A 14132-nucleotide genomic window follows, 5' to 3' on the forward strand; every position below is an offset into this window, starting at 1 on the left:
TCTCACATCTTTTCATCTCTGAGGCTTCTAATTGAGACTGATCTGTAGAACCACCTTGGTCTCAGACTGAACCACACAGAGGGCTTTCCCGGCTCTCTGGCTTACAGACAGCAGGTCCCATACGACTGTGAGTGTATTTCCTCGATACATCTCCTCACATAGATAAAAGAGTGGTTTTGATTTTGCTTCTCTGGAGAAACCCAATCCAGGATACAGGCTGGCAGATGTCAAGGAAGGAGAGAAACAGGTTAAAATGGCAAGGCTGTGGATTTAGATGCTAATGTTAACAGGGATGTTCATTGTCAAAGAGTTAGGTGCTGAGAGAAATGCCTTCGTGGATATTTGTTTGGCTGTTTTGTTTTGTCCAGATAGGGTTTCTGTGTAGCCTGGGAACTCACTCTGTAGACCCGCCACAACTTTACCCAGTTGCCTCCTCAGGCGTTATGTACACAGTTAATGGCCCTTGGAGGCCTACAAAGATGATGTCTTATAACTTGGGGCAGCGGGAGGTCTGGGAAAGGTCTCTAGTGGGTGAGGGATTGGGATGGCTGGAGAGTCCAGAGTTCTGTGACGTCTTGATTTAAATCATATTATTAAACTACAATCCCCAGCGCCCCGTGGAGCTCTTTTAGCGAGCTTTCCGGGGACTTGGCATTTCCGGCGGAAGCGGACGCTGCTAGCCATTCTTCTTATTTAAATGCTGTTGACTACGACTCCCAGTGTCCTCCGCGCTAGGACGAAGAAAGGAAGCGGAAGCTGCATGGGGAGCTTGTGCAGGTGAGGGAGTAAGGGGCTGGATCTTTGCAAAGGGTGGTGGGCGCTCGCTGGACTCCGGAGGGGTGGCCGCGCTGTGACGCCAAGGCCTACAAGGGGTCCCTATGAGCCCTGCAGCTCTGTTTTGATTTAAATCCTGTGGATTCTTGTACCATCTACAAGGGACAGCGGCTAGCTAGTGGCTTGGATTCTTATTTTTATTTTAGGTTTATTTATTTATGTTATTTTATATGTATAGGTGTGTTGCCTGCACACCAGAAGAGGACATTGGATCCTATAGGATTACAGTTAAACTCTTGAAAGCCGCTTTATGGGTGCTGGGAATTACACTGAGGACTGTAGTAAGAGCAGCCAGTGTATCTCAGGGTTGCCCTTTGCTTTTAAATGCAATTTGAAATTCATGACATGTTTGTTAAGCTTCTTGGTTTTTGCTTTTTGAGGGGGAAAATGCACGTGGTTCATGTTGGCTTCACCGTTGCTATGGGTGAAAGAATGTTCCTCATCTTCTCATCTTTCTACCTCTGCCTCCTGAGGGCTGAGCTTATAGGCACGGCTTCCATACCTGGTTTATGATGCTGGGGATTGAACTCAAGGCTTCATTCATCTTTGGTAAACACTCCAGTGAGTTCCAGCTTCGGGCATTGAGCTTATGGCTACTGGTGACTTTAGGGAGGACTATCAGATTTCCCTTTAGGGCTCCTTTGATGTTTTGTTTGGGATTGTAAAGCTCAGATTACACTGTATTTCTCATGTTTATCTGTCCTCTTAGCTCTTCATGGATTACCCAAAGCCTGTCTTACATCTTATTTATTTCAGAGTTATTCCCCAGACATGCAGGGAAATCATAAATATTTAAGAAATAAACAACTGCTGGATGTAGGTTGGTGGACTGTGTGGTTTCTATAGAGAAGAGCCTTAAAGTGACTTGTCCAAGAGAACCTTCTTAGATGTCGTGGCTGATAGGACTCTTGCTGGCAAACCTGATGACCTGTATTCAATCCTCAGAGCCTTGACAGTAGAAGAGAACCAGCTCTCAAAAGTTATCTCTTACCACATGCTTGCTCTCTCTAGTAAGTAAAAACAAATGTTAACCATGTAAGAGAGAAAACCAGGACTAGCATTCAAGTTAGCTGACTTAACCTGTGGCACTTGCTGTCAGATGAACATGAAAATAAGCTCTGGCACATGCCCTTCCTTGCTGTCTTCAGCCCAGAGCAAACTCCATCTTAGACCTGAGAGAGATCACTGTGCTGCTTTTTCTAATATTGATTCTACACAGGCAAGTGCAAAGCAAAGGTTCCAGAAAACCCACTTCACCACTCCGTCCTCAGCTTTCCAGAATGTCCTGGGAGCCCGTGTGGACAAACCAGCTAAAGATTTCTGGCCCGCTGTGGTGACACATGCAGGTAATCCTAGCACTCGGGAGACTGAGGCAGGAAGAAGGCCACTAGTTGGAGGTTAGTCAGGTCTACATCTTAAATTTCAGGACAGGAAAAACCATGTAGCATGTAGTGAGAGTTTGTCTCAAAACACATTAAGATAAAAATAAAGTCTAAAAGGAGAAGGAAGAAGACGAGGAGGAGGAATTAGCAGTGACAGCTAGTGATGTAGCTTAGTGATACACTACTATTATCATTATTCTCTCATACTGGGGTCGTGGGTGGTCGAGAGGAATCCATCAGTAATGGTTCATTAAGAATCAGGGCAGCTCAGTAGTAAAGTCCTTGCCTGGCTCTAGGGTTCCACTGCTAGCACAGAGAAACGAAAATGTTTTGTTTGAAGGTAGCTTTAAATAAGACTGATAGGGTGGAAATGGATAGAGCTGGGCAGGGGTCGGTGATAAGCTCTAAGCCGTTACAGGTGTGGTGGGGATAGAATAGAACCTGGCTTCTAACCTTCCTTACTCTGGTTGGGGAGGCAAAGGGTGAATTCATGAAGAAGCCACTAATTCTGGCAGTACCCAGTAGCTCTCCGCTTTCACCTGCACGTCTGAATCACTTTGTTTGAGATACATATGTCTTGGCTTCACAGCCAACCTCCCTTTGTGTGATATGCCAGACAGTTCATTGACACCTGAGAAAAACAGCACGAGAGAGGAAAGATAGAATCCAGGTCACAGTTTCAGGCATTCTGGTCCCTGGCTGTTTGGCCTTGTGGCTTGTGCTGAGGCAGAACATCATGGTGTAAAGGTGCGGATAGGGCAAAGCTGCTCAGATGTTAGCCAGAAAGAAGGGGCATGGCAGTGAAGGGACGAAGGCCAAGATACACCCTTCAAAGACACACCTCCAGGGGACCCTCTCCTTCCAACTAGTACCCCATGAAGTTAGCATCCTCGTTTATCTAGACATCTTGTATAGCTGGAGACTGACCAAGCCTTCAACATTTTATAATCCTAGCTTGTGGGGGTGGGCTGGGTGGGGTTCCTAGCATGTGGAACTTTTTTGGTACGCTGAAAAGGCAGAGTTTACCAAGGAGGTGGTTTGAGCTGCATCTTGAAGGATGAGTTTGAACTGGATGTGTTGGGTTACCCTCTTCGTTGGCTGCTGTTCAATGTCCTGGTTAACTCAAGGATCATTATTTGGTTTGGTTTGTAGAAATGACCTGTGTAAGCCGGGCAGTGGTGGCAAACGCCTTTAATCCCAGCACTCTGGGAGTCAGAGGCAGGCGGATTTCTGAGTTCGAGGTCAGCCTGGTCTACAGAGTGAGTTCCAGGACAGCCAGGGCTATACAGAGAAACCCTGTCTCAGAAAAAATAAAAGAAAAAGAAAAAGAAAAAAGAACAGCTGTTGCCGTTTAGAAGGCTTGCTGCCGAGCTCCGTCCCCTCTTCCCAGGCATAGACAGCTTTATGAAGTGGGTATTATTATTCTTCGTATTCAGATGTGAAAACTGGAGGCTCTGGCCATGGTTGCATAGCTTGTAAGAGTCTATTCAGAGTCTGTGTAATCATCCTATTTACCTCTGAGGATTCTTGAGTGTGGGAAAGAAGCTGGGCTGGGGTTAGGGGCTTGTAGAATTAGTAGGGTGGCTCATAAAACCATCTAAAGCAAGATGTTATGGGTGGTTAAGAGCATAGTGTGAGTCAGATAGTGTGGGTTCAAATCCCAGCTTCATTACTTGCTAACTGCATGACCCTAGGCAACTTGCTTGATCTTGTTAAGCCTCAGTCTCCTGACTTGTAACATGGGAGCAATAATACCTACCTCATGGGGTTGTTATGAAGATCAATGAGGTGTACCTGGCGTAGAGCAATTGCTTGCCACCTGGAAGCTGCTGTAATTAGCCTTCCCAAGTCTCTGGGCTGTGGCTGTGCACCTGTATCTCATTTGTCAGCATAGTGTTTCCAGGACACGCTCATCCTGGCTGGACTGGTTTTATTAAGGATGACATTGGAGAGAGGATAGCAGTAGATGTGTCCTGACGGTGTAGCCTGGCCTACTGCAGGCTATGATTCTAGCTCTTTAGAAGTAGAGGCAGGAAAATCAGGAATTCATGACCATCATCAGCTTCTTACCAAGCTTGAGACCAATCTGGGTTACCTACGACCTTATCTCAACAAATACATAAGAGAAGGGGCTAGAGATAGGACTTGGTGGTTAAGGGTATGTACTGCTCTTGCAGAGAACCCAATTTGAGTTACCTGCACCCACCTAAGCTCAACAACTTTCTGTAACTCCAGTTCCAGGGGAGTTACAGTGCCTTCTCTGGCCTCCTTGATCACCATAGATATTTAGTGTATACATGCACACACACACACACAAATAAATATAAATCTTATTTTTGTGGAGGTTGTATTTTTTTGAGGCAGGATCTCTCTGTGTAGCCCTGGCTATCCTGTAGACTATGCTGACCTTAAAACTCAGAAATTCACCTGCTTCTGAAATACTGGGATTAAAGGCATTATCATAGCATCTGGCACACTTTTTTTGTTTAAAGAATTGTACCCTTCCCCCCAACACACATATGAAAGAGAGGAAAGAAATTAAGTAGACATGCCTGCTTATGTAGGTTGTAATCCCATTTATTTCAGAGTCTGTGGCAATAGGACCATAAGTTTCTGGCCAGTTTAGGCTACAGAGTAAATCAAGGCCTGAGTAATAAGTAGTAAGGTTACTCAGAGTAATAAGGTCTGAGTAACTTAGTGAGCTACCCCACCCCAGGCACCCCAACCACTGCCCATCAAAATGTGAAAAGGGTTAGAACTATAGAGCACTTGCCTAGCATGGTTGAGAACTCAGTTTTAACTCTTAATACTGAAGGGAAAAAACAGAGAGAAGGTAGAAAAAGAACTAAGAAAAAATGTTGTGTGTTCCACATGGGCCTCACCTGATGGAAGGTTTGGAATGGGGGTATTATTATGGTTAATATCTGTGACAACTTGACAGATCTGGAACCATTTTGAAGATGAATCTCTGGACATAGTCTGTGAAAGTTTCTAAATAGGTTAATTGAGATGAGAAAGTGTGAAACAAATGTGTGGGGTACCATCACGGGCTGGGGTTCTGGACTGTTTCAGGGTTTCGGTTTTTTTTTTTTTTTTTTTTGGATTTGGTTTTTTTGAGACAGGGTTTCTCTGTGTAGCCCTGGCTGTCCTGGAACTCACTCTGTAGACCAGGCTGGCCTCAAACTCAGAAATCCGCCTGCCTCTGCCTCCCAGAGTGCTGGGATTACAGGTGTACGCCACCACCACCCGGCTGTTTTAGGGTTTCTTTGGATGGGATAAAACAACATATCATAGTCCATCATCAAGGAAGTCAGGACAGGAGCTCGAAGCAGAAGCCGTGGAGAAGTGCTGTTTCCTGGCTAGGTTCCGTGGCTTGCTCAGCTGCTGCTTTTATAGCAACCAGGCTCATTAGCTCGGGGCTTGCATTGCCCACAGTGAGCTCTTCCACGTTAATTATCAATCAGGGAAACGCACCACAGGTGCTTGCCCACAGGCCAGTCTGGTAGGGGCATTTTCTCAATTAAGGATCCATCTTCCGTCGGGCGGTGGTGGCGCATGCCTGTAATCCCAGCACTCTGGGAGACAGAGACAGGCGGATTTCTGAGTTCGAGGCCAGCCTGGTCTACAGAGTGAGTTCCAGGACAGCCAGGGCTATACAGAGAAACCCTGTCTCGAAAAAACCAAATCCTCTCCCCCCCAAAAAAAACCCAAAAAAAAAAAACCAAAAAAAAAAAAAAGAATCCATCTTCCAACATGACTTTAGCTTGTTGACAAAAAATAGCCAGCAGAGCATAAAAAGAACTCTAGCCAGGGGTGATAACACATACCTTTAATACCAGCTAGAGACATGAGGAGCTCCATGAGTTCAAGGCCAGCCTGGTCAGCATATCGAACTCTAGGCCGTCCAAGGTTGCATAGTGAGAACTGGTTTCATAAAACCGTGGGAAAGGTTGTTCTGGGGGGGGGAGAGAGAGAGAGAGAGAGAGTGAGTGAGTGAGTTGAATATAGGCATCCATTGCTTTCTGAGTTTTGACTACAGCTGCAATGTGTTTTTCTCCTGCAGCCAAGACCTACCATGATGAACAGTACTCTCTGAGAGCTGAGATAAACCCTTCAATTTGCCTTTGTACATACTTTGTAGCAACAAGACCAGTAGCTAAGGTAGGATGCTTGATGTATCAGAAAGAGGGAGGCCGGGGGTGGGGCAAACATCCTTCATTATCAGGAACTCCAGTGAGCTTGTAGTGACTGACAGGGTTTCCTGGGGTTTCTTCTGAGCCCAGGAAATGGCAATAGGGACTCCCAGCGAGGACAGATCCTAACACTGGTGTGGGGTTGAAGGAAACACTGTCCACTTCTTTTCCAGGTGACAACAGCATGGCTGTGTCCCAGACCTTCCTAATGGGACCTACCCATGAGCCTGCAAATGCCCTGATAGAGCCTCTGCCTTGCACTCAAAGCTTGGCTCAGGGCTTCCTGGAGGAAGAGCTTCGACTCAATGCTGAGCTGAGCCAGCTTCAGTTTCCGGAGCCTGTGGGAGTCATCTACAACCCGGTGGATTATGCTTGGGAGCCACACCGTAACTACGTGACCCGCTACTGCCAAGGCCCCAAAGAAGTGCTGTTCCTGGGCATGAACCCAGGACCTTTCGGCATGGCGCAAACTGGGGTAAAGGCCTGGCTTCCTCTGGTGGGCGTTTCTGAGGTGGATGTGTGCCTGGGTGTGCTATAGAGAAGGAATAAGTAATTGGCTGGAACATGGGTGCCCCCCCCCCCACGCCCCATCCCCTGCAGGACACACACTGGCTCCTGTGGTCTCAAGCACTTCTCTGTTCATAGTTAACCAAGCACATTAATGGTAGTTCCGTTTCCCCTGTGAGCTTTCCACTAATTGCCTCTGAGAGCCCATCCTTCCGTCATCCTGCCCTGTACCTTACCTTGCCGGATCTCCCTTGTCCCTAGAGTGTGGTTGGCATCAGGAGAAGGGCTGGGACTTCTGGGACCCCAGGAAGGTCTGCTGGGGGTGAGATGGGTGTATAGGTGCTGCAGGTCATTCTGTTGGCAAGCCCCTGAATCACCAAAAGGATTCGAAAAGAGCCAGACTTAGAGCTGTGGTGCTTTTCCTGAGGGATCAGGATGAGTGACTGCTGTTCACTAGGGGTGTGTTGCAGATGGGGGAGGTAAAGAAGCCTCAGGGCAGGAGGCTCAATCGCTTTTATTGACCCCAACTGAGTGATGAAAGGTGATCAATGATGATCGATGGAAATGGCAGCCTGAGGCCTAGGGCAGGGAGGTTACCCAGAAATCAGTGGTCAGCGTGTCCTATCTCCTTTTACCCTGGTGATCTGTCTGTCACCAGTATTAGAATCATCATGCTTGTGTAGGGCCAAATGCCCCAGTGTTCTGCCAGTATTTGGTCCCAGTGCCTGGAAAAAGTAGAGGCACACAATTTCTACTGGTTGTGGTCCATGGTGGGAAAAACTGGAGGAAAATGAACAGAAGCAAACCACAGGGTGGAGAGTCCTTAACACAGATCTGCGGGGGCAGTCAAGATCATCATGGTAGGTGAAAAGGTAGGTGGAAAGGGACAGGTCTCCAGCCTGAAGCCCCTGTGTCTCCTTCTCCCACAGGTACCTTTTGGGGAAGTGAATGTGGTCCGGGACTGGTTGGGTGTTGGGGGCCCTGTGATGACTCCTCCCCAAGAGCACCCCAAGCGACCAGTGTTGGGACTGGAGTGCCCACAGTCAGAGGTGAGCGGAGCCCGATTCTGGGGCTTTTTCCGGACCCTCTGCGGACAGCCTCAAGTCTTCTTTCAGCACTGCTTTGTCCACAATCTGTGTCCTCTACTCTTCTTGGCTCCCAGTGGACGAAACCTTACCCCAGCTGAGCTGCCCGCCAAGCAGCGGGAGCAACTGCTGTCGATCTGTGATGCAGCCCTCTGCCGGCAGGTGCAACTGCTAGGGGTGCGGCTGGTAGTGGGAGTGGGGCGGCTGGCAGAGCAGCGAGCCCGAAAAGCTCTAGCAGGGCTGACCCCGGAAGTGCAGGTGGAGGGGCTCCTGCATCCGTCTCCTCGAAGCCCACAGGCCAACAAAGGCTGGGAGGCAGCAGCCAGGGAAAGACTCCAAGAGTTGGGGCTGCTGCCTCTGCTAACAGATGAGGGTTCAGCCGGGCCTACGCTGTAGAGACCCCAGCCGGTGTTGCTGGTCTCCATGTTACATTCAGCCTGCTGGGCTGTCCTCTAATGGTCCAGGGTGGGCAGTTCTCCTGCTGTCTTCCCTTTCCCTCGAGCCTCTCACCCTTTTGTTTCCAGTGTCTGGTTCTGCACAGCAGAGGGTTGGGCCTGTGCACTACACCTACCACATCGTTGCCTTGGGAGCCCCTGTGTGCAGAGGGTCCTAGGTCGGGATGTCTGAAGTCATATTGTAGTTTTGGAGGAAAGATCACTTTTGTTTAATATTTCCTGTTCTGCTTTTTATTGGCATTATGTTTGGCATTGCATCATATACACTAGCAAAGTTCTCTGATGCTGATCTACCTCAGCCTTTTTTTTGACACTAACTGTACATACTACTGGGGTTCAGTGTGATGTTTTCACACAGGCATTCAGTGTACACTGATGGAGTCCAACCTCCCTTTATCAGTCCTCTCCATACTTCCTCTTCCCCAGTCAGTGGACAATCTTTCCAGAGTCCCTAATCTTCCTTACAGAACATTTGGCAGACTCCTGTCCTTCCAGAGACTAGGACAGACATCATGTTGAGAATGAACTTTTTAGCCAGGTATCCTGGCACACTCCTATAATCCCAGCACTTAGAGGCAGGAGGATCAGGAGTTCAAGGCCACCTTTAGCTACATATTGAGTTCAAGGCCAGCCTGGAATACATTAGTCTCTGTCCCAAAAATAAGTAAGTAAATGAGTAATAAAAAAGTGAACTTCTTCAGGGAGACCAAAGCTGCATCTGAGGGAGACTTCTGTGTGGTAGACTAGGAAAGATCTAGATTTTCATCCCTCCCCTTTTTCCCTATAAGGCCTGTGAACTTTTTGTTTGTTTTGTCTTTTTTTGGGGGGGGGAGTTGGATTTGGTTTTTTGGAGACAGGGTTTCTCTGTATAGCCCTGGCTGTCCTGGAACTCAGTCTGTAGACCAGGCTGGCCTCGAACTAAGAAATCCGCCTGCCTCTGCCTCCCAGAGTGCTGGGATTACAGGCTTGTGCCACCACCGCCTGGCTGCCTGTGAACTTTTAAAAACATTTATTTACTTACTTATTTTGGTTTTTTGAGGCAGGGTTTCTCTGTGTTGCCCTCACTATCCTAGAACTCACTTTGTAGACCAGGCTGGCCTCAAACTCAGAGAACTTATATTAAACAAACACACACACACACACACACACACACACACACACACACACACACACACACACGCACGCACGCACGCACGCACGCGCGCGCTCCCTCTGTTTTTAAAATTTGAGACAAGGTCTCATTGTGTTGGCCTGTAGCTCATTATGTAGACCAGATCCACTTTGACCTCACAAGAAATCTACCTACCTCTGCCTCCTGAGTGCTGGGGTTAGAAGGATGCACCACCCTGCCTGACCTGTTGATGAACAACCTCTCTAAGCACCAAGATCCTTTTATAAAAAAGGGTGCTGCCTCCTTGCACTGGCATGGGGTGTGAGGATCAACTGAGATAACACTGTAGAGTGCTTTGCAAAAGGCTGGCATGTGGCCCTCACTACACACACACTTTCTGCTCGCCTCCCTTCGAGGTGGGGTGTATCAGTGCACTACATGGGTATTCCCCATCCACTCCTTTGTCTATTAACTTGCTCGAGAAGGACCAGTGTTACAAGAAACTCAGCCTCTGATTTTTCAGACTGAGCATTAAAGACTTCTAAGCCTTGTGTTGTTTCTCTCTTCTCTTCCTGCACTTCATTGGTGGGAGAATGATTTTAAGATATTTCCTCCCTTTTCTTACCTATTCACTGTTTGCAAAAAACTTTTCTCAGGTAGCTTGGGGAGGAGTGACAGAAACCTCTGATTGCCCTAGCCAAGCTACAGGGGTTTTGGTAGGGGCCTGTCCTGAAGTTCGTCAGGTACTTGGGCACTGTTGGGGACAGGACGATAGGGAGCTGGTGTCTCATCTGTCTCTTCAACGGTTGGTTGGATGATCTGTGGTAAGGGCTGGAAAGTGAGCCACAGTGAGAGCAGGTCTTGGGACCATCTTACTGAGGACATGTGGTCTCCCTATCTCCTGGGATACAAGTCATCTCCAGCATTCTAAATATTAATATATTTCTATCTCAGCTCCAGAGAGGGAGACTAAATCTTTGAGGATTCCCCAGTGTAGAAGTGCCGTAATTATTCATGTTGGGGCCTCAGAGCATTCCAGGATTTGTTGAACTTTGACTCAGGATGGAAGCCAACCCTCCAGAAAGACCATCCATATGCTTTGAGGGTTGGGGCTCAGCCTGAATGCCAGAATAGGACCAGGATAGAGATCGAGTTCAGCCACATGACCCATGATCTTAACCAGTTCTCCCTCCACAGTGACCCTGACACAGTGTCTCTTGGACACTGGAATTTCTGCTAAGGTTACTGGTTGGTGAACACATGTATATGTGTGTTTCTTTTTGGGTATTTGGTACTGGTGTGTGTATTTGTTCATTTGTTTATTCATTCATTCATTTATTCATTCATTCATTCATGTATGTGCTCTGTTTATCATTTTGGAGTTCTGGCCATTGAGCCCAGAATTTTGCATTTTATGGGTGGGAAGCATGCACTGCTCTATCATTGAGTTACATCCCTTGATTTGTATTTGTGATAAATTGTAATAAACGGTGTTTTATCCCCCTGAGTTTTGTTTTGCAAATCACTGAAGCTAAAGTGTTTCTGGGAACTTATTGGTCAGAAGTACAGCTGGTGTCTAAAGCAAAATCAGTCATATTGCAGGCCCTCCCTAAGCTGGTAAAGTCTGTGCAGACTCTGTAGTCACTGTCAGAACTACCTCACGGCATCACACCATCACACACTGTGGTCCTGGCCTGCCTGCAACAACTGCTAAGGATTGGTCACTGTGGTAGCATTGTGGACTCTACAGAGGTGAAGTTGCTGCACCCTTGCATGTTTAGGAGAAGCTCTGGTGGTGGCATCCTTGAAGACCAGGTCAGTCAGAGCATAGAAGAGGGTGTCATCACATTCAAGGGAGAAAGCAGGTTTAGCGAAGGCTTGGCCAGGTGGGAGAAAAAAAAGTAGAATAAGAGCCAGCTCGTGAAGGGTCCTGACCACCAGGCTACTCTTTGAGAATTTAGAGTCCAGTGAGGAGAGTCAGAATACACATGCAGAAACACCGGATGGAAGCCCACAGATGAAGGAGCCCAAGCAGGCAAACATCAGAGAACCACGTTCCTAGTGTATTTTGGTGCACAGTTTGAGCATTTCCAACCCATGGTCATGGCAGAGGTGGGGGCAGGAGTCCTAGTATCCGCACTAAAGACACACATAATGACCTCACTTCCTCTCACTAGGCTTCTTCAAGATTCTACAGTTCCCTGTAGGATGGTAGTCTGGTAGAATCCAAAAGGCATGGGTTCTGGCCAACACTGAAGATCCAAAGTTCAGCAAAGGGAGTGAAGTCAGTAGTGGAGGTGAGGGAAGATATGAGAAATGATGGAATTAGCATGTAGTGAGAATATGCAGGAAGGCTGGTAGAGACCAGTATGGTGCCCAAGGTCTGCCTATGGCCAAGTCACTACATGCTCTGACTGTATGGGCTATCACCCTCAATTCCTCCAATGTGACTTGTCAGAGACTGGTTAGAGTTCCGTCCCTGCTAGGGTTGCCATAACAAAAATACCCAGTCTGGATAGCTTAAACAATGGAGTTTATTTTCTCCTAATTCTGGCCACTGGAGGTACAAGATGACCGTGTTAGCCGCCCAGGCCCTACTGAGGCCTTTCTTCATTGCAGCAGCTGGTTTCCATTTCTTTGCTATGTGTGGCTCTGTGGTGTCTCCCTTCTTTCCTAGAAGGATACCAATCATTGGATTATTGCTTTACCCTCCGAATTTCATTTAACCTTTCTTTAATGCTTCTTCACTTACTTAAAGGATCTATCTCCAAATATTAGGGCTTTAGCATATGGGTTTTGTGGGGGCATAATTCAATTCATAGCAGCAAAGTCATTTTATCTGTCACCAAGGTTAACTTCTGTATAAGATAGTGTGCTCAGGAGAGAAGTGACCCTGTCCATCCCCATTCCACCCCCACCCCCACCCCCCAGCTTCTCCCCTTAAGCTTGGAATCTGGTCTGGGTACTTATCTAGCTGTCCGGACTTAGTTCCACCAGACTGGCTTTTATCAATTAAATCAGAAGAGGATTCCTCAGTGCAGATAAGGGTACCCTTAGGGGAAGGAGGCTAATTGCTGTGCCCTAATCCTAGTGCAGAGACAAGATCCTGAGGGCTTGTTGGCCAGTCAGCCCACCTAGATAGCAAGCTTTATTTTTACTGAGAGACCCAGTCTCAAAAATAAGGACAGTAATAGAGGAAGACACCAGACATTGACCTCTGGTCTACACAGACATGCACACACACAGACACTTGCATGTATACATTCACATACCTGCATGAACGCTTACATATACCCAGCTCCCCACACACATGCAGAAGTGGGGAGGGCAGCTGAAGAAGACTCCTGATGTCAGCCTCTGACCTCTGTAAGCATGTATCTACATATAGACGTAGTCATGCATACGTGTGCACAAACACACATGCAAAACCTGTTATCATGAGACATGAAGTCTTAAATAACTGAGGGGGGTGGGGTGTCCAGATGGTTCACTGGGTAAAGGCACTAGCTACACAAGCCTGGCAATGTGGATTAGAGCCCAGAACCCATGTAAAAGTATAAGGAGAAAATCAATTCTACCTGATCACACTCATATGCACACATCAGTCACTAACATGTGATAATGCATTTTTTGGACAGGGTTTCTCTGTGTAGCCCTGGCTCTCCTGGAACTCATTCTGTAAACCAGGTTGGCCTTGAACTCAGAGACTGGCCTGCTTGTACTTAGTGCTAGGGTTAAAAGGTGTGTGTCATTATGTCTGGCCTTACATTTTTCAAAATGTGTGAAATGGGGGCTAGAGACATGCTCAACAGCTAAGAGCATTTGTTCTTGCAGAAGTCCTGGGTTCAATTCTAATACCCACATGGCAGCCCACAACCACCTATAACTCCAGTTCTAGGGAATTCAAAACCTTCTTTTGACCTCTGTGGGTACCAGACACACATGTAGTGCACAAACACAAACACTCAAACACATAAAATAAATGAATCTAAAAAGAAAATAAGATGCATAGAATTTAGGGTCATCTAGAATTTTGTGGATCATTACAGCAATCACTAGCCACGAGTACAGCCAATTATTTATTGATAAATAAATCTCATGTGTCCAAGGCTATCCTTGAACCTGCTATGATGCTGAGGGTCCAATCCTTGAATGCAGGTTAGCAGGTGTGCACTTCCACATCTCATCTTTTATAGTACTGGGAATTGAACCTAGGGTCTGTGCATGCTAGGCTGGCAATTTACCAAATGAACTGCAGTCCCTGCCCTGCTTTTGAAGAACCCATTTTAAATTAATGAGAATTAAGTAAATTTTCCTTTTTTAGTTCACTAGCCATATTTCAGATGCTCATGCACACATGACTGGTGGCGCTGACAGGACATATAAAGAACGTCTCCTTGAATGTGGAAGTCCTGTTGGATAGCCCTAACGTAGAGGTCAATGGCTTGCAAACCTGCTGTGAATCAGAATTAACCATGGAGGTTCAGAAAAATTCAAGTCTCTCTGCTTTACTTCAAGAGATTTTGATTTGAGAGGCCTGAGGGGCCTTCTGCTGGGGTTTTAAC

At 47.0% G+C, this 14132-nt stretch overlaps 1 protein-coding gene across 4 annotated transcripts; it reads left to right on the forward strand.

Annotated features, from left to right (window-relative positions):
- The first annotated feature begins 670 nt into the window (after positions 1-670).
- On the forward strand, positions 671-11074 carry Smug1 (single-strand-selective monofunctional uracil-DNA glycosylase 1). 4 transcript variants are annotated; one of them, XM_052161169.1, is made up of 5 exons: positions 671-777; positions 2054-2180; positions 6280-6377; positions 6583-6884; positions 7846-11074. In XM_052161169.1, exons 4-5 carry the CDS (start codon positions 6594-6596, stop codon positions 8395-8397), a joined length of 843 nt encoding a protein of 280 aa, XP_052017129.1. In that variant the 5' UTR covers positions 671-777; positions 2054-2180; positions 6280-6377; positions 6583-6593; the 3' UTR covers positions 8398-11074. The 4 variants fall into 4 exon arrangements, with proteins under 4 accessions (XP_052017129.1, XP_052017132.1, XP_052017131.1 ...); XM_052161171.1 differs by lacking the exon at positions 671-777 and adding an exon at positions 786-1844; XM_052161172.1 differs by lacking the exon at positions 2054-2180 and having other exon boundaries at positions 717-777.
- The last annotated feature ends 3058 nt before the right edge of the window (positions 11075-14132 follow it).

The sequence above is a fragment of the Apodemus sylvaticus genome, chromosome 17 (assembly GCF_947179515.1).
Source record: "Apodemus sylvaticus chromosome 17, mApoSyl1.1, whole genome shotgun sequence".
In the NCBI taxonomy this organism is placed as follows: Eukaryota; Metazoa; Chordata; class Mammalia; order Rodentia; family Muridae; genus Apodemus; species Apodemus sylvaticus.

Bases quoted from the DNA above. Each gene is read 5' to 3' on its own strand.
- Smug1 (XM_052161169.1), top strand. From the start codon at position 6,594: ATGGCTGTGTCCCAGACCTTCCTAATGGGACCTACCCATGAGCCTGCA. The intron at 6,885-7,845 runs GTAAAGGCCTGG...CTTCTCCCACAG, and splicing joins TCGGCATGGCGCAAACTGGG to GTACCTTTTGGGGAAGTGAA.